Raw genomic sequence first — 27,650 nt, forward strand, 5'->3', positions numbered from 1 at the left:
TACCCATCATACATATTGGACATCCCATAGTCGAGTGCCCATATACCCATCAAACATCCGTCATCTCATAGTCCCATGCCCATATACGCATCATACATATCCTCCATCCCATAGTCCCATGCCCATATACCCATCATACATATCCTCCATCCCATAGTCCGTGTCCATATACCCGTCATACATATCCTCCATCCCATAGTCCAGTGCCCATATACCCATCACACATCCTCCATCCCATAGTCAACCATTATGACATCATAATGAGCGGCGGGGCTTGCAACCTATGATGACATCAGCGTCGCCGTGGCAACCATTATGACATCATAATGAGGGGTGGGGCTTGATACACACACACTTTTTCCCCATTATGTAGATAGGGGCAAAATTGTTTGGTGATTTGGAACGCGCGGGGTTGAAATTTCGCCTCACAACATAGCTTAGGACGCTCTCGGGGTCCAGACGTGTGACTGTGCCAAATTTTGTGGCTGTAGCTGCGACGGTGCGGATGCCTATCCCGGACATACACACACTTGAGCTTTATATAATAGACAGATAATAGTTAAACAAGTATATGAAGTAAGCAGACATCTAATACAGAACATTGAGATTATAAGTCATACAGCTAAGTATAAGTGACCTTATCCCTGTTATAGTACAACCTATATCGTTACATGGAAATGAGGTATGATATACTGTATGGTGGTATATCCCTTTAAATCTGATGATCTATGAACACCTTGGTAAATAGATTTAAACAATAGTCAGTAGTATGGCGCCGAACTTACATATTGCAACTGCCAAAAACCTCCACTCCACAACTTCATAGTGACAGCGCAATAACTATGGGAGAATTTCACTGCAGTGGATTTGAACTTGCCTCTGCAGCGTGAGACTTTTTCACTGTGCTAACGGGGATCTCACCCATGTCACGGTAGTTCAGCCCAGCTGGGAACGCAGCCTCTGTGACCGGAGGTAACCTCAATGACGTCAGTGTCTATCGCTGAGGCTGGGTTCAGTTCAGTCACCAGTGGATGTCAGCCTGGATGGTCGCATTTTGGCACCGTCCAGGTTGAAAACTATTAGTCCCCCAGACATGGATTACGGCATGACAGGTGAGGGATAGTGTTGTTTTTTATTTTTGATTTCTTACATGAGACGAGAGCTTCGGTGGAATAGGCGTTAGGTGAGTATAACTTTGTTTGTTATTTTTAAATAAAAAAGTAAAAGTGTGTTTTGTTTTATTTCTGATAAAAGACTTTATTCTAGCTGTGTGTTTATTTATTTTACTCATTTAGGCTATGTGCACACGTTGCGGATTCCGCTGCGGTTTTTTCCGCGCGGAAACGCAGGTAAAACCGCAGGTAAAGTGACCTGCGGTTTTCCTGCGGTTTGGTCTGCGGTTTTGCCCTGCGGTTTCACACCTCTACTATGCTAAAGGTGTGAAACCGCTGTGGAAACCGCACAAACAATTGACATGCTGCGGTTTGAAAACCGCAGCCAAACCGCGCGGAAAAAAACGCACCGTCAGCACAGCGTTTTTGAAACCCCATAGGGTTTCATTGTACTGTACTTGGTCAGCGGAACTGCTGCGTTTCCGCAGCGGCAAAAACGCTGCGGAAACGCAGCAGAATCCGCAACGTGTGCACACAGACTTATATAGCGCCATTAATTCCACTGCACTTTACAAACATTATCATCACTGTCCCCGATGGGGCTCACAATTTAAATTCCCTATCAGTATGTCTTTGTTATGTGGGAGGAAACTGGAGGAAGGCCACACAAACAACGGGGAGAACATACTAACTCCTTGCAGATGTTGTCCTTGGTGGGATTTGATCCCAGGACCCAAGCGCTACAATGCTAACCGCTGAGCCACCTGCCATACCATACAACTATAGAATTAGTAAAGGATAGGTGTCTCATACACGCCTCTCCATTACTAATCCATGGCCTTGATGTCACCAGACAATACAAAGGTGACATCAACATCACAAATATGAACCCCACTTGCCAATGTTAGCTGCAGGGCAAGTGGGAAAAGCTGGGCAAAGCATCAGAATTGGCGCATCTAATAAATGCGCCTTTTATGGGCAGCTGCAAGCTGCTATTTTTAGGCTTGGGGGGGCAATATCCATGGCCCCTTACCAGCCTGAGAATACCAGCCCCCAGCTGTCTGCTTTAGCTTGGCTGGTTGTCAAAAATTGGGGGGACCCCACACCAGTTTTTTATTTATTTAAATAATTGCAAAATACGGCGTGGGGACCCCTCTGTTCTTTATAACTAGCCTTGCTGAAGCTGACAGCTGAGGGTTGCAACCCCAAGCTGTGAGTTTTGCCTGGCAGGTTATTAAAAATACGGGGGAACCAACGCCGCTTTTTTAAAATTATTTATTTATAGCGCAGGAGTCGGCAGATGAATACTCCCATCAGTTGCTCCTACTCTCACTGTTATTAGCAGCATCAGGCATCGGCTCATGGGCACAGTAGTCCCATCAGCTGACACCAGTTACAGTCAAGGCCAAAAGTTTTGAGAATGACACAAATATTAATTTTTACAAAGTCTACTGCTTCATTTTTTCTAATGGCAATTTGCATATACTCCAGAATGTTATAAAAAGTGATCAGCTTAACAGCAATTACTTGCAAAGTAAATATTTGCCTAGAAAATTAACTTTATCCCCCAAAACACATTTCAACATCATTGCAGCCCTGCCTTAAAAGGACCAGCTAACATCGTTTCAGTGATTGCTCCATTAACACAGGTGTGGGTGTTGATGAGGACAGGGCTGGAGATCAATCTGTCATGATTAAGTAAAAATGACACCACTGGACACTTTAAAAGGAGGCTGGTGCTTGGCATCATTGTTTCTCTTCTGTTAACCATGGTTATCTCTAAAGAAACACGTGCAGTCATCATTGCACTGCACAAAAATGGCCTAACAGGGAAGAGTATCGCAGCTAGAAAGATTGCACCTCAGTCAACAATCTATCGCATCATCAAGAACTTCAAGGAGAGAGGTTCCCTTGTTGCCAAAAAGGCTCCAGGGCGCCCAAGAAAGACCAGCAAGCGCCAGGACCGTCTCTTAAAAGTGTTTCAGCTGCGGGATCGGGCTACCAGCAGTGCAGAGCTTGCTCAGGAATGGCAGCAGGCAGGTGTGAGTGCATCTGCACGCACTGTGAGGCGGAGACTCTTGGAGCAAGGCCTGGTCTCAAGGAGGGCAGCAAAGAAGCCACTTCTCTCCAGAAAAAACATCATGGACAGACTGATATTCTGCAAGAGGTACAGGGAGTGGACTGCTGAGGACTGGGGTAAAGACATTTTCTCTGATGAATCCCCTTTTCAATTGTTTGGGACATCTGGAAAACGGCTTATTCGGAGAAGACCAGGTGAGCGCTACCACCAGTCTTGTCTCATGCCAACTGTCAAGCATCCTGAAACCATTCATGTGTGGGGTTGCTTCTCAGCCAAGGGAATGGGCTCTCTCTCAGTCTTGCCTAAAAACACAGCCATGAATAAAGAATGGCACCAGAATGTCCTCCAAGAGCAACTTCTCCCAATCGTCCAAGAGCAGTTTGGCGATCAACAATGCCTTTTTCAACATGATGGAGCACCTTGCCATAAAGCAAAGGTGATAACTAAATGGTTCAGGGAACAAAACATAGAGATTTTGGGACCATGGCCTGGAAACTCCCCAGATCTTAATCCCATTGAGAACTTGTGGTCAATCATCAAGAGACGGGTGGACAAACAAAAACCTTCAAATTCAGACAAAATAAAATCATTGATTTTGCAAGAATGGACTGCTATCTGTCAGGATTTGATCCAGAAGTTGATTGAGAGCATGCCAGGGAGAATTACTGAGGTCCTGAAGAAGAAGGGTCAACACTGCAAATATTGACTTGCTGCATTAACTCAGTCTAACTGTCAATATAACCTTTTGTTACTCATAATATGATTGCAATTATATTTCTGTATGTGATAAATACATCTGACAAACACACATAAAAACCAGAGGCCAGCAGATCATGTGAAAATATAATATTTGTGTCATTCTCTAAACTTTTGGCCATGACTGTACATGAGGTAAACTTTATATTTCCGAACACAGCTGCAGGCTCACGCTGTGTTTTGGCAGCATGGGAACCGCGGCTCTCTTACCGGCGGGGGTGATTTTACCATGTACATGAAAGCGTGGCAAACACTGGATGTTTGGGCCCCCCATTCAAGTGAATGGGGTCTGAGTTTGAGTCAGGGTATAGTTCTGGTACCCAAACTAGAACTTTTTGTAACGAACATCCAGGTGTGCGCCCATCTCTAGTGACCACTAGACCCAATCAATGGACTCAGTGGCACTGCCAAGGTTGTCAGCTCAAAATGGCTGAGCCTAGTGATTGGGTGCAGCGCTTATATGAGCTGTAGTAATGACGTCAGCACTGCAGCCTGTCAGCAAAGCTCGGAGAAGCGTGAATTATACGCACTGTCAGGATTCGGGTCTGCTTTGCCGTTTCCTGCGGTCATCATGTGACCACTCACATGCGAGTTTTCATACTTTGTGGTCCTATGCCATCTAGGTTCTCGCACTGAAGCAGAGGCTGAAGTTTTTCACTGAATATTGAGAGAATTAGGAAATTAGTCGGCACGTGACTGTATGTGGCAAAATGGGCTCTTTTAGGACGGCGCGGCAAGCTTGAGTGCTGCGCCATTCACTTCTTTGGCTTTTGGGGTGGCTGAGAGCTGTGCTGGACTTTTCTTGCAGCCACATGGAGAATGATTGGAGCGGCGGTCGGGCAGAATCGAGAAATGACCACAACCCCAATGGACACTTTTGGGATGAAATCGAACGAGAACGCGTCTTCTCATCTATGTCTTATCAAATGCTCTTCTGGACCTAGCGGAACCGCTCTCCCAGACACAGCCCCGAATCTTGTAGAAAGCCTTCCCAGAAGAGTGGAGACAATCTGCACAGTGGGGGGCAGCCATATCAATGCCTGGGGGCTTAGGATGGGGGGGTTCCGTGTGTGTCACTGTCTGGGGGGGGCTCACTGCTGTCCACAGAGGTGACCCATCATGCACTGCACACCAGCCTGGGGGGCACCAGCTCTGTCCGGGAGAAGTGGCAGGACCACCAGCTCAGGAGAAGCCTCCACTCCGGCTGTGCTCGCTGGCATCTCTGCGGCCAGTGGAGGGGAGGAAGAGGGGGCTCTGTTGACGTCTCAGGGGGAGGTGTCAGTCAGGCCTGTATTAGATGTTTGGGAGGCTGGAGGGGGAGAGCAGAGCTCTGTGAGCCCGGAGTCACTGCCTCTGCCCCTCTTCCTCTTCCTCCCTTCCACTAGTTCTCTGTAGGACTCTGCCCCCTCCCTCCTGCACTCCGGCTCCGCACAACAGCGCTCTCCTCCTCCTCCTCCTCCTCCTGCCGTCCGGCTGCTGCAGGTCCCAGTCCCGCTAACTACCCCGCACCTTCCCTCATTAGTAACTGGATGACAAGTGTCCTCCTCACCAGGACTGCCCCATAGATGAGCAGCGCCGGGGTCCCGGGACACGTGCACTGAAACTTCCATAGAGAAGACCGGTCCTCAGGAGGAGCAGCACACCCGCACCACCCGCACCCTGATGGCTCTGCTGGCACTCTGCTTACTGCTGGCTGTGATGGAGGGCAAGGCTTCAGCTCTGCCGGTAATGCCAGCTGCCTGCCATGTCATCTGTCCCATATCTATTATCTATCTATCTATCTATCTATCTATCTATCTATCTATCTATCTATCTATGATCTATCTATCTACCTATCTATTATCTATCCCATATCTATCATCTATCTATCTCATTCTATCTATCTATCTATCTATCTATCTATCTATCTATCTATCTCATTCCATCTATCTATCTATCTCATTCCATCTATCTATCTATCTATCTATCTATCTATCTATCTATCTATCTCATTCCATCTATCTATCTATCTATCTATCTATCTCATTCCATCTATCTATCTATATATCTATCTATCTATCTCATTCCATCTATCTATCTATCTATCTCTCTATCTATCTATCTATGATCTATCTATCTATCTATCTATCTATCTATTTATCTCATTCTATCTATCTATCTCATTCCATCCATCTATCTATCTATGATCTATCTATCTATCTATCTATCTCATTCCATCTATCTATCTATCTATCTATCTCTCTCATTCCATCTATCTCTCTATCTCTCTATCTATCTATCTATCTATCTCTCTATCTATCTATCTATCATCCCCTATTTATTTATCTATCTATCTATCTATCTATCTATCTATCTATCTACCTAATATCTATCTTCCTATCTCATGTCTACACCTGTCTCTCATCTAGCTGCCCATTGATTTGTCACACCTATATTTCTATGTATATGTATGTGATATAGTTAGTATTGTACACTGTCCCCTCTCTCGCTCTTTTTCGGTCTCTCCTCTCTCTCGGTGAGGGCCGTGATGGCTTTCATATTAGCCCTATGTCCAGCTGAGGATTCTGTATGACAGGACCGGTGCTGAGCTTACATATACCATAGGGCAGTGGCTCCACGTGTCACCCAGGCTTCCTGACAGCTCCTCTGCTGTGCTTACAGCCAGCGGATAGCTGATGTTTCCAATACAAGCCTGAAGCACTAACTAGAAATCATTAACTTTAGGACCTTTGGCTACTGGACTGTTGGCAGGATTACTCATTGACTCCATGGGGGGGCGCTATGCTAAGCGTATACTGAAATCCCTTGGACTATAATAGCTGGTAACACTGATGTGTAGTCAGCGATGGAAAAGCCACCAATAAGTGTAAAAGTGGCCTGGAGCAGTTTTGGGTTTCCTACCCGACACAAACTCTGCAGTGTACTGTAATGTGAAGCGTCCAAGACATGGAAATAACATGAATGTTCTTTTCTTTTTCTTTTTACCCAGACTGGCAACGAAGGAAACACGCGGATAGGTGAGTTATTGCTGGTAAATTGTTACTGTTGATGGCTATGAACATGAAGAAGGCTATGATCCTATATGTGGCTGTAAACATGCCTTTTTTGTTATTTTCCTGACTCCTCCAGAAACATGCATGCTCTGCTGATCTGAGCGTGCATGATTATTTCAGTCCCGTTGGCGATGAGTTCGGGATATCCTTACTATTAGTAAGTGTAGCTTTGCTATTCAGACCACCTCCTGCTGGGGGCAGAACGGTTTTGCAGGAATATACTACATGGAAGCACTGTGGCTGTGTATTTGTTGAGCCTTATGTACTTATTAACATTGTTACAATATTTTCATTACTGTAACACATTGCATTCTCCTCTGCAAAACTAAATATGCAAATTGCCTCTACAGAGAGGAAGAGGGCTAGAACTCTAGCGTCACCTGTTGGAAGTAGCGATCCTACAAGTGAATGTTGACCCTTTAACGAGCCTTGTCACATGACTTAGGATAAAAGCCAAATCAGAATCTCAATTTGCAAACACGGTTGAAATTCTGGTTTGATTTTTTTATCCTAAGTCATGTGGCAAGTCTCGTTAAAGGGTCGACATTGACTTGTAGGATTGCTACTTCCAACAGGTGACGCTAGAGTTCTAGTCCTCTTCCTCTCTGTAGAGGCAATTTGCAGGTCAAAATTACTGTAGATGGTAGCAAAATACCAATTAGTAATAAAAATAATAATAATAATTTTATTTCTATAGCGCCGACATATTCCGCAGCACTTTACATTTCAGATGGGATTTGTACAGACGATAGACATTACAGCATAACAATAATCACATAGATCATAACAGATACCTAGAGGAATGAGGGCCCTGCTCGCAAGCTTACAGTCTATGAGGAAAGAGGTAGACACGAAAGATGGATGGTAACAATTGCCCTGATTGTTCCGACCAGCCTTAATGTTAAATGTGTAACAGTACAGACACAGAGGGCTAATAGATGCATAAAGCATGTGGGAACATGATGTGGGGAACCTGGTTATGGTAAAACTTTTGACTGTGCCACACAGGGATAGATTAGGTTAATGTGTTGAGGCGATAGGCCAGTCTGAATAAATGTGTTTTTAGGGCACGCTTAAAATTGTAGGGATTGGGAACTAATCGTATTGACCTGGGAAGTGCATTCCAAAAAATTGGTACAGCACTTGTAAAGTCTTGGAGACGGGAGTGGGAGGTTCTGATTATTGAGGATGCTAACCTCAGGTCATCAGCAGAGGGGAGGGCACGGGTAGGGTGGTAGAATGAGACGAGGGAGGAGATGTAGGGTGGTGCTGAGCCATGGAGAGTTTTGTGCGTGAATGTAATAAGTTTGTACTGGATTCTGGAGTGGATGGGTAATCAGTGTAAGGACTGGCACAAGGTAGAGGCATCGGTGTAACGATTGGCGAGGAATATGATCCTGGCTGCAGCAGGGGGGAGAGAAGACAGATTGGAGGGGGGAGAGTTTTGTAAGAGGGAGACCGATTAGAAGAGAGTTACAATAGTCCAGACGAGAATGAATAAGAGAAACAGTAAGAGTTTTTGCAGAGTCGAAAGTAAGAAAAGGTCGAATTCTAGAAATGTTTTTGAGGTGCAGATAACAAGAGCGAGCCAGTGATCGTATGTGGGGAGCAAAGGAAAGCTCGGAGTCAAGTATGACCCCAAGACAGCGGGCATGTTGCTGGGGAGTAATAGTGGAACCACACACAGAAATGGCAATGTCGGGTATAGGTACATTAGTAGCGGGAGGAAACACAAGGAGTTCAGTCTTTGACAGATTCAGTTTCAGATATAGTGATGATGATGTTAGACAAAGCGTTTAGACAATCACTGGTGTTTTCTAGAAAGGCTGGCGTGATGTCAGGAGAAGAAGTGTATAATTGGGTGTCATCAGCATAGAGATGGTACTGGAAACCAAATCTACTGATTGCTTGACCAATAGGGGCAGTGTACAAAGAGAAGAGGAGGGGACCTAGAACCGATCCTTGAGGAACCCCAACAGTAAGGGGAAGATGAGAGGAAGAGGAACCAGCAAAAGATACAGTGAAGGAGCGGTCAGAGAGATAGGAGAACCATGAGAGAACGGTGTCCATGAGGCCAATGGAACGGAGCATAGTGAGGAGGAGCTGATGATCCACAGTGTCGAATGCTGCAGAGAGATCCAAGAGAATTAGCATGGAGTAATGACTAGAGTTGAGCGACTTTTGGTTTTTTAGGGTCGCGTTTCGTTTCGTGAAACCCGACTTTTCCAAAAGTCGGGTCGAGCAAGATCGTCCGATTATAGGGAAAAGTCGGGGTCGTCCCGAAACACGAAACCCAATGTAAGTCAATGGGGAATAAAAGTCGGCAGTGAGAGGAGGACAGGAAACACACCTACAGTGCCCATTTGAATGCCAAAAGCATCAATTCTTCTTACTTAAGCTTGTCAACCTTAATTAACTTCATAATATAATTTACGCACTGAAAAATGGGGGTTATTTGGCTAAAGTTGTGGGGGGGGAGGGCTGGCTGCAGGTTTTCATGTGCCCTGGGCGAAAGAGCGCCCCTTTAACACATACCACAACTCATCATGCTCCGATACGGCAGATAAATAGCGGTATAGTACAATGAAAAATACCTCACTTTTTACATCTCATGACGAGGCCCATCTATTTCTCCATACAGAATCATTGGTCCCATATAATGTTTGAAACAGTATATGATGAGCTCCACATAATGCTACAGTATATGTTGGTCCCCATGGATGAAGCTCCACTGTCTTATGGGCCCAAATAATGCTCCAAACATAATGGGCCCCATTTCTAATGCTCTAGTGTATAATGGGCCCTGTAAATGCTGCTCCAGTGTCTGATGTCCACCTTTGGAATGTTCCAGTGTATGGTGGGCCCCATCTATCATTCTCCAGAGTATAGTGCTCCCCAAAAATTGCTGTCCCAACATTGAAAACAATCAAATAAGTCTCCTCGCTAGGGAATCCCTGTACTTGTCTGGACAGGTGCTGTAGCTTGCTTAACAGCTCGCCAGCCGTTCTCACGCCCAGTATGGATTGCACGTGATTGCACAAAGGTTAGAAAGGGTACCGTATCCCTGGATAACATGTATGGATAGCGTACACATTCAAAATATATGTCTCAGGAGGCAGGCTCAGACGGTGTCAGGCCCAGTATGGATTGCACGTGATTGCACAAAGGTTAGAAAGGGTACCGTATCCCTGGATAACATGTATGGATAGCGTACACATTCAAAATATATGTCTCAGGAGGCAGGCTCAGACGGTGTCAGGCACAGTATGGATTGCACGTGATTGCACAAAGGTTAGAAAGGGTACCGTATCCCCGGATAACATGTATGGATAGCGTACACATTCAAAATATATGTCTCAGGAGGCAGGCTCAGACGGTGTCAGGCACAGTATGGATTGCACGTGATTGCACAAAGGTTAGAAAGGGTACCGTATCCCCGGATAACATGTATGGATAGCGTACACATTCAAAATATATGTCTCAGGAGGCAGGCTCAGACGGTGTTAGGCCCAGTATGGCTTGCACGTGATTGCACAAAGGTTAGAAAGGGTACCGTATCCCCGGATAACATGTATGGATAGCGTACACATTCAAAATATATGTCTCAGGAGGCAGGCTCAGACGGTGTTAGGCCCAGTATGGATTGCACGTGATTGCACAAAGGTTAGAAAGGGTACCGTATCCCCGGATAACATGTATGGATAGCGTACACATTCAAAATATATGTCTCAGGAGGCAGGCTCAGACGGTGTTAGGCCCAGTATGGATTGCACGTGATTGCACAAAGGTTAGAAAGGGTACCGTATCCCCGGATAACATGTATGGATAGCGTACACATTCAAAATATATGTCTCAGGAGGCAGGCTCAGACGGTGTTAGGCCCAGTATGGATTGCACGTGATTGCACAAAGGTTAGAAAGGGTACCGTATCCCCGGATAACATGTATGGATAGCGTACACATTCAAAATATATGTCTCAGGAGGCAGGCTCAGACGGTGTCAGGCACAGTATGGATTTGACGGCCCAGATTACACAGCGGAGGAGCAGGGAGAGGTAAAGATTGCAAATGCTGGGGCCCTGCCCAAGCAAGGGGGGCCCACTCGTGGGCGTCGGTACTGGCACTGAGCCCCTCATAGTACAGCGGTGTGTCTGACGGCGGGTGTGCACCACCACCGTCAGAGACACTTGATTGCACTATGAGGGACCCTGTGCCAGTGCCCGCGCCCAAGAGTCGGCCTACCCACCTGTCCAGGGCAACGGCACTCGCACGGTGTCATGCGCTAGGTGGTGACCCCGGCCATGAGGGGGGAGGCAGCACAGTTAGGGAGTTTTAGAAAGTGGCATATGTTGATGTTGGACATTCAGCTGATGCAAAAGGCGAAATAGGTGAAGTACCAGGAAGAGGTGGACCAAAGCAAGCCATTTTTCTGTCACCCTATGTGTCATCAGGGGAAGGTGGGACAAAATCCTTGGAAACCCATGCGTGGTTCATTTTAATGAAGGTTAGATCATCCACATTTTGGGTTGACAGACGGGTCCTTTTTTCTGTCAGGATTGATCCAGCTGCACTGAAGACTCTTTCCGATAGCACACTTGCAGCTGGGCAAGCGAGCTCCTGTAAGGCATATTGGGACAATTCAGGCCAGGTGTCCAGTTTAGCGGCCCAATAGTCAAAGGGGAATGACCTGTGTGGGAGAAAATCGATATGGGAGGAAAAGTAGTTTGTAACCATAGTTGACAACTGCTGTCTCCTGTCACTTTCCATCGATGCAGTATTACCAGTTGTGTGAGCGGTATTTGAAAAATCAGTCCACAACATTGTCATGAAACCCCTGTCTCCAACGCCACTTCTGCTGTGTGCACCACGAACACCTCTGCCAAGCTGCCCCCGGCCCGTACGGCTCGTGTGAGAACCATCACCGCTGCTGTGTGCTGGGAATGCCTCAAGCAACCGATTTACCAGAGTTGCTTGTATATTAGCCAATATTAGGTCAAGGTTCTCCTGTGGCATGATGTTTTGTAATTTGCCTTTATAGCGTGCATCCAGGATGCAGGCCAACCAGTAGTCGTCATCGTTCATCATTTTGGCAATGCGGGGGTCCCTTTTTAGGATCCGCAAGGCATAATCTGACATGTGGGCCAATGTTCCCGGTGTCAATGATGCACTGCGAGTGCTGGGTGGAGGAGCACTTTCTGGCAAATCCACATCCCTCCAGTCACGCACAAACCCTGTACCAGACCTTGCCACGCCAACATTTTCACTTGCCCCACGAGATGCATCCTCCTCCCCTAAGTAATCATCCCCATCATCCTCCTCCTCCTCCTCTTCTTCCTCCACCTCGTCCAGGAGAGGTCCCTGAGCAGACAATGGCTGAATGTAATCAAGGATTCCCTCCTCCTCTTCCTCCTCATCAACATTGGCTGCAGACGCCTGCTCCTTAAGGTGCGTCAAAGTTTGCATGAGCAGACGCATAAGTGGGATGCTCATGCTTAGGATGGCGTCGTCTGCGCTTACCAGCCGTGTGCATTCCTCAAAACACTGAAGGACTTTACAAAGGTCTTTCAGCTTCGACCACTGCACACCTGTCAACTCCATGTCTGCTCTCAAAGTGCCTGGCCGTGTATCCTCCCACAAATGCATTATGGCCTGCCTCTGCTCGCACAGCCACTCCACCATGTGCAGGGTGGAGTTCCACCTTGTTGCAATGTCGATAATGAGGCGGTGGTTGGGAAGGTGGAGCAATCGCTGCAGCTTCTGCATACGAACGGAGTGTACAGGCGACCGGCGGATGTGCGCGCACAGTCTTCGCACCTTCTGGAGCAGGGCTGTTAACTCCGGATAATTTTTGAGGAAGCACTGCACCACCAGGTTCAAGGTGTGAGCCAAGCAAGGTATGTGGCTGAGTTTTGAAAGGGCTATGGCTGCCACAAAATTACGGCCGTTATCACTAACTACCTTGCCTGCCTCAAGATGTACACTGCCCAGCCATGACTCAGTTTGTCGCTTCAAGTACTCGGCCAGCACCTCGGCGGTGTGTCTGTCGCCCAAACACATCATCTGCAGCACAGCCTGCTGACGCTTTCCACTAGCTGCTCGATAGGGGGACACATCGTGTGCAACAGTGGCAGCTGCAGATGGAGTGCTCATACGACTGCGCTCTGTGGACGAGCTTTCGCTTCTGGAGGAGGAGGAGGAGGAGGAGGGTCGAACGCCTACAGCCAACTGTTTCCTATACCGTGGGCTAGGCAGCACTGTCCCACCACCGCTGTCCCCTGTGGACCCTGCATCCACCACATTAACCCAGTGCGCAGTGATGGACACGTAACGGCCCTGGCCATGCCGACTGGACCATGCATCAGTTGTGAGGTGCACCTTTCCGCTCACTGACTGCTTGAGTGCATGGACAATGCGGTCTTTCACATGATGGTGGAGGGCTGGGATGGCTTTGCGAGAGAAGAAGTGGCGACTGGGTAGGTCATAGCGTGGTACTGCATAGGCCATGAGTTCGCGGAAAGCTGTGCTTTCCACCAACCGAAAGGGCATCATCTCAAACGAGATTAGTTTGGCAATGTGGGCGTTCAAACCCAGTGTACGCGGATGAGAGACTGAGTACTTTCTTGACCTACTCATAGTGTCTGGGAGGGTGAGCTGGACTTGAGAGCTGCATATGGTGGAAGTAGCGGTGGACAGGGCGGACTGAGAGAGGGTTGATGATGGTGATGGAGTTGGTGTTCTTTCTGATGGCCTAGAATCAGTCTTTCGTTGATATAACAGTGGGATTCCCTGACTGCTGTGGCCTTGCAACGACACCTCAACATTTGCTTCTGTGCTAACCGGTGGGCTTACAGTGGGGGAAACAATGTAGCGTTGCTGACTACCTTCGTTGTGATCAGTTGCACATGTGGCACTTGAGGTTTGGTGTTGTGTCCACGCTTGCAAGTGCATGCTGGTTAAATGTCTAAGCATGCAACTGGTATTCAAATTTTTCAGATTTTTCCCTCGGCTAAAGGTCTTTGCGCACTTCTTACAGATAACCTTGGCCTGATCATGAGGATTTTGTTCAAAAAAGTGCCACACTGCACTCTTCCTACTTTGGCAGACATTTTGCGGCCTAGCACGCTGTGATCTTTTGACCCTCTGGACAAGCTGTCCAGCAACTCTTTTGATGTTTGGAACCTGTCTTTGGAGTGCTCCGGGCCTGCCAGATAACAGCTGTTGCGATGTCGATGTCTGCTGTGGATGCTCCTCATCTGAGCTATTGGAAGCAGCACCCTCTTCCCCCAATGGATGCCAATCTGGGTCAACAACTGGGTCATCCATCACCTCCTCTTCTATGTCATGTGCACCTTTCTCTGTGTCACCGTGTATGGTGGTATAGTGTGCGGGAAGGGGCACCTGAGTCTCATCAGGGTCAAAATCTGGCTCTGTACACTGCGAGGACAATGTAGTGCTCTGAGTGAATGTACCAGCAGAATCATCCATCAGCGGCTGTGCATCAGTGCACTCCATGTCAGATTCATCTTGGCCTGGGTAATTCACCATTTGACTTGATAATCCAGGCATGGTATGTGAAAACAGCTCCATGGAGTAATCAGTAGTATGGCCTGCGTCATCCTTCAATCTTGGTTGGGGTGAAGGACACAAGGAAAGGTGTGGTTCATGAACATGAGCCTCCAATGACGACTCAGTGCTTTTACTTTTTACAACTGAAGAAGAGGAGGCGATAGAGCTGGAGGCTGAGTCAGCAATGTAAGACAAAACTTTTTCCTGATGCTCTGCCTTTAAAAGCGGTTTGCCAACTCCTAGAAAACTAAGCGTTCGAGGCCTTATGTAGCCAGACGATGACGCAGGGTCAGCACCTCCTGCATTCGGTCCTATTTTGCTCTTGCCACTACCATCAGATCCACCACCAACACCATCATTACCAGCTGCCAACCCCCGCCCAATTCCACGGCCTCTTCCACCAGCCTTCCTCATTTTTGGTAGAAATGTAGACAAAATCCAACAAACTATATAGTAATGTAAAACAAGGTACAAGGTGTCTATAGGACAGGGGAGATTTTGAATTTCTGCACACACTTGTGGACAGTGGACACTTTTGGATTGTGTGAGGCCCACTGATATCTGAGCGCTATGTGACACGCTCGATGGCACAGCTGCCTGTGACCAAAGTGACGAGAGGATAATGGAGATTTTGAATCTCTGCGCACACTTTTGGACACTGGACACTTGTGGATTGTGTGAGGCCCACTGATATCTGAGCGCTATGTGACACGCTCGATGGCACAGCTGCCTGTGACCAAAGTGACGAGAGGATAATGGAGATTTTGAATCTCTGCGCACACTTTTGGACACTGGACACTTGTGGATTGTGTGAGGCCCACTGATATCTGAGCGCTATGTGACACGCCCGATGGCACAGCTGCCTGTGACCAAAGTGACGAGAGGATAATGGAGATTTTGAATCTCTGCGCACACTTTTGGACACTGGACACTTGTGGATTGTGTGAGGCCCACTGATATCTGAGCGCTATGTGACACGCTCGATGGCACAGCTGCCTGTGACCCAAGTGACGAGAGGATAATGGAGATTTTGAATCTCTGCGCACACTTTTGGACACTGGACACTTGTGGATTGTGTGAGGCCCACTGATATCTGAGCGCTATGTGACACGCTCGATGGCACAGCTGCCTGTGACCAAAGTGACGAGAGGATAATGGAGATTTTGAATCTCTGCGCACACTTTTGGACACTGGACACTTGTGGATTGTGTGAGGCCCACTGATATCTGAGCGCTATGTGACACGCTCGATGGCACAGCTGCCTGTGACCAAAGTGACGAGAGGATAATGGAGATTTTGAATCTCTGCGCACACTTTTGGACACTGGACACTTGTGGATTGTGTGAGGCCCACTGATATCTGAGCGCTATGTGACACGCTCGATGGCACAGCTGTGACAAAAGTGACTAGAGGATAAGGGAGATTGGATTGCTTTTAAAAAAGCAGTTTGTGGAGCAGTGGGTAAACAGCAATGCCAGCGTGTCAGGAAGCCTTAAAAGGCAGCCCAACAACCAACACCACTGATACACCACTATATAGCCTCCCCTTGCACTGCACACACAGTGACTTGTGTGTTGTGCAGGCCAAATCGCTAGCAGCAGAAGCAGTTTTTTTGTCTTCTTCCCTGCCTAACGCTCTCCCTACAGAATCAGCAGCAACCTCTCCCTATGCTAAGATCGGCAGAAGTAAGATGGCGGTCGGCGTGCACGCCCTTTTATACCCCCTGTGACGCCCACCAAAGCAAGCCAATCACTTGCATGCCCTTCTGAAAGATGGTGGTGACCCGTGCCTAGGTCATCACGTTGCCCACAGTGTCCGTGGATCCTGATTGGCTGAAAAAGAGCGCAAAACAAACTTTTGAAACGCGACTTTGGCGCGTAAGTCGCCGACCTCGTGGCCGACCTCATCCTAGGGTCGGGTTTCGTTTCATGAAACCCGACTTTGCCAAAAGTCGGCGACTTTTGAATTTTTTCGACCCGTTTCGCTCAACTCTAGTAATGACCATTAGATTTAGCTGTTAGTAGATCATTAGAGACTTCAGTGAGGGCAGTTTCAGTAGAGTGTAAAAAGCGGAAACCGGATTGGAGAGGGTCGAGAAGAGAGTTATCTGAGAGATAGCGGATAAGACGGGAGTGGACTAGGCGTTCCAATTTCCTAATATAGTGTAATAACTACAGTCCCCTTTAGAATCGCAGTTAACTGAACAGTGGCGAGACATTTTAAGAACCACTGCTGGAAATACTGATACACCTTGTTATGCCTAATGCACAGCCTGATGGGGCAGTACATTACTTCTTGCTTTGATGTTCCAGGCCAATCCAATTGTATTAGTCTTGTCACGAGTGTAACTTTAAATGGCCTGCTGACAATGGTTGTTACTCCACAGCCTATATTCTAGCAGTGTATAAACTAAAGGTTGTCATAAGCCTTAAGCTGACGATTCTCAATAGATGGTTTTCAGCTGATCGTTCGTCCAACATCCATCTCCCATGCTCAGGACTGCTTGCTTGGCGAAGCGCTCCTGTGATCTCTATGAGAACGATGCTGACTGATATATTTGGTGGCTTATCTCTGTTTGAACAATGCTGTTGGCAGTCTGAAATAGGACATGTGCGATTGACATTTTCTCTGACCATCAGTTGGCCGGTGCCCAAATACCTATTAGACCATTGAACGAATCCCACAGAAAGAGGAAAAAATCCTCCACAAAGATCAGGAAAAAACCAGACAGGCCTAAATGCATCTGGCTGTCTCATTTGGCATTATTGCACCTGTGCAGCTGCCATTTTACTTGGGTCCGCTGCACCCTGTTTTAGTGCAGATGCATTTAGGCCTGTCTGTTTTTTTCCTGATCATTGAACGAATCCTTCAATATCGGCTGGTTCGGCTGACATTAGTCTAAAGTGTACGGGGCCTTTGCATTAGGGTTTGGCCTGACAACTTCTTCTGACCCTTCACACAGATTTTTAATTATTTGAGCCAAATTTACATCTGTCCTCAGAAGGGAGAGTGGAGTAAGCCCCACTAGATGCACTGACCAGCACGGTGATATTCAAAATGCCTGACCCTTCTTTCCTCTGATATCTATCATCACTAGATAGACATGTCACTCCAAATACATTTGATGACCAACTTAAATGGAGGTTGTCAAAAAAAGAAGAAAATTAGTAAGTTCTCCTGTGGCTAATGCCACAAAATGTAAGACATTTATTGCGTCAGGGATGGTCCACATGATTGACCCTCCACCAATCACACAGTTATTACAATCAAATCAGCATCACATAAATGTTTCTCATTGGAGCATCATGTTACGTCGTTATGTGGTTACTAGGAGGCACTGGGTAGGTTAATATATTTTTCGAGTAATTCGGGGACCAGCTGTCGGACCATCATACTGTGTAAAGAGAAACTGTGGACCCATCATGCTGTGTATAGTGGAGCTGTAGAACCACAGTACTGTGTATAGTAGAGATGTGGAACCACCATACTGTGTACAATGGAGCTGTGAGGACATCATACTGTGTATAGTGGAGCTGTAGAACCATTGTACTGTGATTGAAGAGCTGTCGGACCACCATACTGTGTATAGTGGAGCTGTGGAACAACAATAGTGTACAGAGGAGCTGTGGACCCATCATGCTGTGTAAAGAGAAACTGTGGACCCATCATGCTGTGTATAGTGGAGCTGTAGAACCACAGTACTGTGTATAGTAGAGATGTGGAACCACCATACTGTGTACAATGGAGCTGTGAGGACATCATACTGTGTATAGTGGAGCTGTAGAACCATTGTACTGTGATTGAAGAGCTGTCGGACCACCATACTGTGTATAGTGGAGCTGTGGAACAACAGTAGTGTACAGAGGAGCTGTGGACCCATCATGCTGTGTAGAGAGCAGTTGTGGGAACATCATATTGTGTATAGAGGAACTCTGGGTGTATTACAGTATATTGTATATAAGGGATCAGTTTGCCCATCATGATGTGTATAGAGGAGTTGTACATTGGGGACAAGGGACATTAGTACATGTTAAGTGGGCACGTAAGAAGCATATTTATTATAGGGGCACTCAGAGTACAATGGCCATCATATGTGCACCTGGAGCATTATTACTTTTTAGGGGAAAAATGTGTATACCGTATTCTAGTGCATTTGCACAGGGCATTAATATTTTCTAGGGGGCAATTTTACCATCTACAGGGCGCAAGAGTCATTATTACTATGTAAGGAGCACAGTGGTGGGGTAGAAAGAGGAGCACAGTTATTGTACCACACAGTGTGTGCTGTAATAGGGACACACATGGCAGCGGCAGCTCAGGATTGGGGAGTCAGCAGGATGAGGAGTTTGTGCAGGTTGGGGATAGATGAGGACGGTGCTGGAAATGTGAGAAGTCAGATGTGTCTGTGCTGTAAGCTCTGCAACCGAGTCCTGGCTGGAGAAGATGTCATGTTTGTCTGGGGCAGATGGAAAAGACAGGAAAAGTGTAAGCCATCATCTATAATTGTGCTGTGATCTTATATGTTCTGCAGGACTGGTATCTACCACTATATGGTCACCATATGGAGGCAATATAGATCTTGACCTTTCTAGAGCTTTTTGGTGGCTCAGTGGTCAGCACTGCAGCCTTGCAGCACTGGAGTCCTGGGTTCAAATAAAGAGCAATAAATAGGACTGAGCTGTAATACTGGACGCAGCTGTGACTAGATGTTATATAGTCGTGTTACATGCATCTCACTTCTTGTAACGTACAGGTGTACAAACATATTACAAAGTCACCATTTGACAAGTGGGCCTGTGCACCTTCACATGCCAGGGCTGAATTTTAGTCCCAGTCCGGCCCTGGATATGACTATCACTTCTTCGAGTTGGCTTGAGCAATAATTGGGGGTTTGAGGATCCTCACCCCTCAATCAATCATACTAAACTGGGACTACAACATATCAAATATATTACGTAGGGTAACCATTTAAGGGTCCTTTCCATAGAATATTTTTGGAAATGTCTGTAAGACAATGATTGTTAGTCTTCTGAATTATACAAAAAAAATCTAATCTACGTTACTGTCAATACAGACATTGGAAAACAGTTTTCTGTCTGTTGCAATGTAAACGTAAGGTAATATCAATATAAGAGGCATATATTGTTTGTCAAAGATACTATTGGTTTTTAGCTATAGACTATTTTGAACAGTAAGACATAATTGTAAGTTCTCATTTAATGTTAGATGAAGCCATTCTTAAGCTTGTTAGTCTATATGTGATGAGTGGGAGCCATGGCTGCTTGTTCCAATGAGAAACCTCTTCTGGTCCAACACCACATACGATGAGCTGTTTGTTTAAGGTTAGATGGAGCTGATTAATGAATTGAATGTTATGCTGTCTGGCCCCACTAACGATGGACATTATTTCTAAGGTTAAAGGGAAGCCACCATCAGACTGTGACCCATTGATTTAATCAGGTTTTTGTGCTACTTAACATGGGACTGCTAATCAACACTGAAGAACAAAGATATTGACTACTGCCAGGTATGACCTGGGCACATTTAAGATGGATGACAATGGACTGGAAGTTGTAAAAGACTCCAACCTTCTCAGATCGATGATCGCTCAACATGCGGCCATGACACCAGAAGTCAATAGAATAGCTATGGGCAAATCAACAATGAAGTCACTGGACAAGGTCTTCAAATCGAGGAACATTTCACTGGTGATGAAGACACAGCTCTTACATAGTTTAGTATTTTCTTTGGTAACATATGTGTTACAGAACCACTCAGCACCCAGAATATGTTGTGCAGTTATATGTATATATAATAGGTTCCATGTGAGATGCATGTCCCTAATGTATCAGCAGTGTCCGCCCTCCCCCCACCTTTGTAATTCCCACAGTAAACATCCACAGGCTCCGGCCACCTGCGGCTTTTGTAATGCATGCCTGGCCTGACGCTTGTCTATTGGCCGGCCCTCTGTATCTGTGTGATATATATTCTGTGTCCTGTGAGTAAAGTGTTTTCAGACTGGAAATACATGGAGAAGCAGTGATCTTTTATATGCGCCCATGCACTCAGAGGAATTCCAGCCAGCGTCATTCATTCAGACTCCAGCCAACGCAGAGCGGACCTCCGAAAACACAGGGTGGTACTGAAAGAGGTACCCCAGCTTGGAAGACCCCGTTACAATATGGATGCAAAACCTGGACAATAAAGAAACAAGGCAGAAAAAGAAATGACGCCTTCGAATTGTGGTGCTGGAGAAGGGTGTTATCAATACCATGGATGGCAAGAAGAACAAATAAATCAATTTTGGAATAAATCAAGTCAGATATGTCACTCAAAGCAAGGATCACACATCATACAAAGAGCAATCAATGGAAAAGGACATCATTGTCAGAAAAATAAGAGGAACAATGCGAAGAGGAAAACCAGCAACCCGATGGCTTGATACTGTCAGGGAGAAGACCCTGGTGGAGCGATCTAGGCGTGCACAAGATTGAGATCATTCATCAAGTCGCCATGGCTCAAGATCAAGCTGAAGGCCGATAAAGAAAAAATATATACATTTTGTATGCCAACTGAAACTAATGAACCTTGTGCTTTGGCTGTGTTCACAAAATATCAGTTTAAAACTGACTACCATCATGGCATAAGTTCTATTTAGTATGCCCAATGGGTGAAATGATCATAGTCCTATGAAAAGGCTGAATTTCCCGCTCACACCGGCCCTGGAGTGTCATAGTTAGACTAGCTCAGACATGCTGCTCACAAGCTTTAATCTTTGATTTCACGGTACAGTAGTAAAAGTAATAAAAGTCATAACCATTCTTAACTCACCAGAAGACCTCTTGTTTGTGCTTAGTTGGAAACTTCCCTGGATAAACTCAAATCCACCAACTACACAAATCATCTGCTGCATTTGGCGGAAAGGAACGTTTAACATAAATTTAGGAAGCGGATCAACATACTTTATACATGAAGGGGGTTGCTCTGGGGTTGACATGAATGGACTTTTTTTTATAATCCATGTTACTTTCTAAACCCATATGTTATTTTGTGAAAGTCTTTCCAACCAGATCCTATAAAAGGTAACGTATAGAGCAAGAAAACAAAGCTGTATCCAAACGGTTAAAAAATGACGAATCCATTATTGTGCCGTGTGCTATAGACAGGGCGTACGCTACAAACCCAAACTTCAAAAGGCCTTCGAAGGATTTGCACTTTGGACGGATTCAGAACTCTTTAGGAATCTATGGTCCCATCAAAGAATCTTGGATGTGTGTGATAAATGTATAAAGTTTATTTTGTATTCTAGAAAATATGATCTAGCGCACATTTATCAAGCTTCATCAGATCACATGATAACAAAGAATCCTTTCTTTATACGGTCATTGTAACCATATGCTAAACAGTCCATATAAAAAGTTTCACAATGTGCTCTTCCTTTTCTACTAATCTAAGACATACATTTTTCATCAGGAGAAAGATTTTCGAAGTTTTGAAACAGTTTAAAATGGGAAACAGGAGTTTACATAAGAATTACGTAAAATTCTTATAATTCACTTAATTTCTATATTGATACACTTTTTGAATGGTGTAAATATGCGATGCCCGTCAATTTATAGGGTATCTGTCACCAGCTTTGTACCAACTAAACCAGTGATGTGTCACTTACTGGGCTGCTTGCTGTAGTTTTGATAAAATAACTGTTTTGTCAGTAGTGGATTATCGTTGGAGGACTAGTAAACCTGCTGCCATGTAGTCCAATCACTCCTCCACTACTGATTGGATGCTTTCTGCTAATGCACCGAGAAAAATGCCAATGAGTGGTGTGGGCGGGGTAATACAGAGCTCAGCATTTGGAGAACTGGTAGATCTGCAGCAGATAAATCAGTGATTTTATCAGAACTGCAGCAAGCAGCCCAGTAAGTGATGCATCGCTGGAATCAGAGTCTCTGCCACTATATCACGTTGCTCTCAGATGGAGTAGCAAATACTTGGTAACGGATTCCCTTTAACATAGTGATGGTGGATTTTCCAATTACTATATAGCTGGAACAACCATATGAGCAATTCTACATGTAGTTGTACTATTTGGCATTACTGTTGCAGTATCAACGCTACCCTTATTTCATAACTGTGTGATCACTGCAGGGGAGTATGCATGCAAGCACAAATGGCTGGGGCTACTGTATGAATAAGACTAAATCTGGGGCTAATGTGGGCATTGATGTGACTAGTTCTGCTATTATTAATAGTAGATCTACTATCGTAGCTAGGGTTGCCATGTGGCGCTGCAGTAACAACAGGTACTGTACAGGCACTATAATGACTTGGGAAAATTAATAAGCAATACCATGAACGTGGCTACTATAGGGGTAAACTAACTTCATAGGAGATTTGGAAATTGCAGTCACATTCAGGTTATGGTGGACCCAGTGAGTGACACTCTAGTATCAAAAATGGCGAGAATTAAACCCTTAACCCTAAACTTCGGTATTAGAAGCTGTGAAAAATTTTGCATTGCGCCTTTAGGGCTTTAAGTCTTTATGACTATGTGGGCAATACTGTGGTATGTTGCTGTATAGAAAATATTATATTCGAGCTGCTGTATCCCAAATTTTTCCAATGTGTCGTGTCACTTTATGTGGCAGCTACTCTTGAATGTTTCAATATATACCCGTGTTTTTTAGTTTGTTTCTTTATGACACATTGGATTTTATAAGAATGGCATATCTAGGTTGTTGTTTTTTTGTGCTTATTTACAAAAATATCAGAACTTTTCTAATTTTATGCAAATTAGTAATTTTCAAACTTTGAATGATTATCCCTTTAATCCAAGTAGTCATACCGCACAAAATAGATAATAAATAACATTTACGGTACCTCATGTCTGCTTTACATCAACACCGCCACCGCAAGGGCTGGAGCTACTAAAGGAATTTCAATATGACCAAAAATGCTGCTTAGCCTGCAATGTAAATGTTGCTTTTGCGAGACATCTACAATGGGGATGAATAAATACTATCATCCTTTTGAGGGGAGTTCTTATCATGACAGTTATTACATTGCTTGATAATGATTATTTCCTCACTGCCGTCCTACCTGTTAATCTGTAATGTTCACACATTTATACACTGTGTCGGGATTTCCTCCTGAATCTCGGAAAACATGATGTAGACAGAAAGCCAACTGAAGACATTCACTATTAACGGATTCACTTTGGCCTTGAACTGGCAATGTCCGTCTTTTTTAGACATGCACAAAAGCATAGTCTTCCCTCTTTTTTTTCATGCACATCTTAAAAAGACGACCATAGTCGAGATGTAGGCCAGTCAGACTCGGGAGTCCAGAATGATCCCCTAAATACCGGGATCTGATGGATACCTTGACGAGTGCTCTGTGGAGAGCGCCGTTTATGTGTGATCCTACATAGATACTTTCTTCAAGTACTGTAGGTAGCTTTATCATCTAACCAGCCCATATTTTACTGTTAAGAAAGTGTATCTGTTTCTATGGGAAAAAGTCAATGAAAACTTTATATACTTGTTTTTGCCTTTCAGTAGTTGTAATTATGGAATAACACTAAATACTTATTCCGATCTGAATGGGCTTCATTATAATTTTTCTTTCTCACTTTTGCGTTTATTTATAAGTATATAAGACATAATTTCTACTCATTGACCTTAAGTCACCTATAAGTCAAATGAGGTTCTCCAATGAGACCTGGTCCAAAACTATATTAGTTTTTAAAATAGGAATCTCCTAATGCTGAGCTATTACTGAACGTGACATGAATTGCCAGAATGCCGGAAAGGTCATGTGCAGTAACCTTATTTAGTTTTCCTTGGAAACTGTTGGCAGTGTGGGCATCTAGTGTGTACTCGTCTTTTGGGTAATGGTATAGGATAACAGCTAAAGGAATAACACATTAGTTTGCTTTTAGTTGGTTGAAAATGAGTCAGGCAGTTTGGATTTTTCTGATCCATTACAAGGTTTACGGTATATGCCATTGAGGTATAACATACAGCTGCTGTAGACCTATGGGACCCAAGTGCAAGGTGACACCATACGTGCTATGTACAGAATTATTAGGCAATTTGTGTTTTTGATCATTCATTTTATTATAGAACTACAGTGCTGTCGATCAGTCCAAAAGGTTAATAAACCCAGATACTGAATATTTAAGAAAGTAAAAGGTTTTGCCTTTCTCAGGAGGACATATATGTGTGCAGAATTATGCCTCTCGCTGTGAAACAACTCCATATCATCAGGCTTCTACTACTAGGGCAACCTCTTCTTGATCAAAATGTTTGGCACTGATAAAACTAATAAAGCCTATACTCCCCTACTGTGCCGGCGCTGTCTCTGCGGTCTCGGCACTCCCTCTCCCGGGGCTCGCCTTCGGTTGTTGTTACACTTGACGCTGGTGCCCAATCAGCACCGTTTCTGTAAATTGAGATTTTGATTTAGGCTTTTAATGTAAATCATAATGCAAGACTCATTAAGGGGTCGATATTAACTTGTAGGATTGCTACTTCCAATAGGTAGCACTAGAGTTCAAGCCCTCTTTCTTTATGAAGAGACAATTTACATAATTTAATGTGATACATTTTCTGGGGAGAAAGGATGTTAACATCAGCTACAGAGTAATGAAACAGACAGAAAAAGAAAACATTTTGTGAACGCTTAGTTGATGGGAATTATTAGTGTAGTTCCGATACTGAAAAGACAGCCTCCGAAGTTGATGAGTAATCCAAATGTCACAGTCTGACGCTCCATCTGGTCCACACATTCCATAAAGTGATGTATATTTAGGCCATGTCTAAATGATGGCACGAGCCTGAGTATTGACTTCTAGTTGTTTTTAATATTTTTATTTTTTATGTTTAAAACGATTATAAAAAAGGCAGTTCAGTGACACCACAACAAGTGAATTATGTAACAGATACAACATGCTATGTGACCGGATCAGTCGTTTTCCTCTAGACAACCCAAGTGATGTCCTCTTGTCTGCACCTATCAATCAAGTTTCATTACTTTCTGTCACAGTGACTGTTGAGTCTAGCCTCCTAGCATACCTAAAGGGTGCCTTGTTCATATGATGCCCCGCTCGGCCTTCCTCTGAGAGCCAGAATGAAGAGCTGCTTTGTAGCTTCCATATTGGTGAACTTGAGCAAGTCATATAGTTCAAGGAACCGCATATTTAAAGAAGTTGTAACTGATGAGGAAGCGCCATTAAAGGGAGTCTGTGATAAACTTTTACACCCCTCAAAGCCATTAATAGGATTGGGTATCCTTTTAACCTGGAAGTGCATTGGGGTCATTTTCTCATGTATATGGCCAGTGATCTGTTAATTAAACCATGGGAGGATTCTGCCAGGTAGGAAATACATCGTGAGACTGAGAAGAGAAAAGTGCACCATCACATCTCAATACACTGCCTGACACAACTTCTTAATGGGATTTCTCCTGCTGGAGCAGAACTTTCGAGTCAGAAAGGATCAACTGTCTCATTTTTTAACGGGTTTCCGAGTCATATAAATGTCTTAGGATGGGGATAAAGTTTCTCAGAGATTCTTTTTAAGGCCAGGGTCACACTTGGGAGAAACTCGTACAAGTCTCGTGCCTCTATACCCGACAGTGCCACCGGCACTTGGGACCGGAGTGTGCGGCTGCATGTATTTCTATGCAGCTGAACGGTCTGGTCCTAGTGCCGGGTATTGAGGTGCGAGACTCGTGCAAGTTTCTCCCAAGTGTGACCCTGGCCTAAGTGTCATACTTACAGATGCAGGCCTGGGACTGGACAGAGCCTAGGAAGTCATGCCAGAAGTGTGCAAGATGGTGAGTTGGGAGGACACGTGCTAGTATCGGGGAAGGGAATGCAGATCAATAAAAAATAAATATAATATAATAGATTTTTTGTTAGACTGGTAAGGGCCACTTTTGTGGGAGGAATTAGGTTCTGTTCACATTTGCAAATTTTGTCAGATTTGACAGGAAGAATAGCGCCATATCCCAGAGCAAAGATTGTAGCAAAGCCTTGGGCTTTAAATAGGATTTTATTTTCTCCCTTTTTGTATAAGTCACACCAATAGTTTTTCACCTGTAGCCATAAAAGGAACTTGATCTGACATTTGATGCGAGTATTAATTTACAGGATCACTAGGTCCATGTTTATTCGTTTCTTTGTTTGTCTATTCATGTAAAAATAAATGATGAAAAATTGCAGTTATCTCATATGCTGCCATCTAGTGGCCAAACTGGATGCATGGCATACTGGTGCTGTGTCTCATTTTATAGCCTACAGTAAATTGAATACTGCTATCAATAATAGGCAGGGCATTGCAGAAAGTCCTAATATTCTGTTTCATTTAGGGTCCTAAAGAAGAATGTATGCATAGCAGAATGAGAAGACAGTTATCAGGAGGCCTGGGGATGGCACTTCCCATCTCAAGCTGTAGACTTCGCTAAGTTTAAAAAAACACCTTTCTCCTGCTCAATTTTGATTGTTAGCTTCAGATAATTTAATAATGATTGTAATTTATTCGTTCAGAGGATTCCCAATATTCTGGAACTCTTGCTAAATGGCTATCTTCAACTCATTCCTATTCATGCAACGTTCATATAATATGTGCTACACTAATAAGAGAGGGCACGTGGGGCATCACAGAGAAAAAGAGGCAATAATTACCAATAACTGGTTACTATAACAGTATACTGCGGGATACAGATGATCCTAATTGACACACTGGGCAGCCAAAAGCCAGCCATACACATTAGATGGTTTTTGGCTGAACGATACCTTGGCTAACTATTTGGCCGTCAGCCATCTTGATCATCTATTCTACACACAGGAGCTCCACTTTGGCTCAACACTTGTGTTCTCCATGAGAAATCTCTGCCGGTGGCTTATCATGTGGAGATCAAAGCCATGGGCAGTGTAAAATCTAACGTGCCCGATCGACATCTCCAACAATCAGTCGGCCTGCGCCCCATACACATTAGAATGTTGGCCAAGCCCATGAATATCTACTGGTTTGGCCAACATTAGTCTACTATTCATGGGAGCTTTAAGCTTCTTGCCCTG

The 27,650-nt window shown here is 44.8% G+C and overlaps 1 protein-coding gene across 1 annotated transcript in view; it reads left to right on the top strand.

The window, feature by feature from the left end:
* Positions 1 to 5,272: 5,272 nt before the first annotated feature.
* ADAMTS3 (ADAM metallopeptidase with thrombospondin type 1 motif 3) overlaps positions 5,273 to 27,650 on the top strand; it is a 278,244-nt gene continuing 255,866 nt past the window's right edge. The window contains exons 1-2 of the mRNA XM_073590493.1: positions 5,273 to 5,673; positions 6,938 to 6,965. Of these exons, the coding sequence (XP_073446594.1) occupies positions 5,611 to 5,673; positions 6,938 to 6,965 (91 nt within the window). The 5' untranslated portion in view covers positions 5,273 to 5,610. The remainder of the gene's footprint in view (positions 5,674 to 6,937; positions 6,966 to 27,650) is intronic.

This window comes from Dendrobates tinctorius, unplaced genomic scaffold (genome assembly GCF_039654945.1).
Source record: "Dendrobates tinctorius isolate UK_male_01 unplaced genomic scaffold, ASM3965494v1 ptg000011l, whole genome shotgun sequence".
NCBI lineage: Eukaryota > Metazoa > Chordata > Amphibia > Anura > Dendrobatidae > Dendrobates > Dendrobates tinctorius.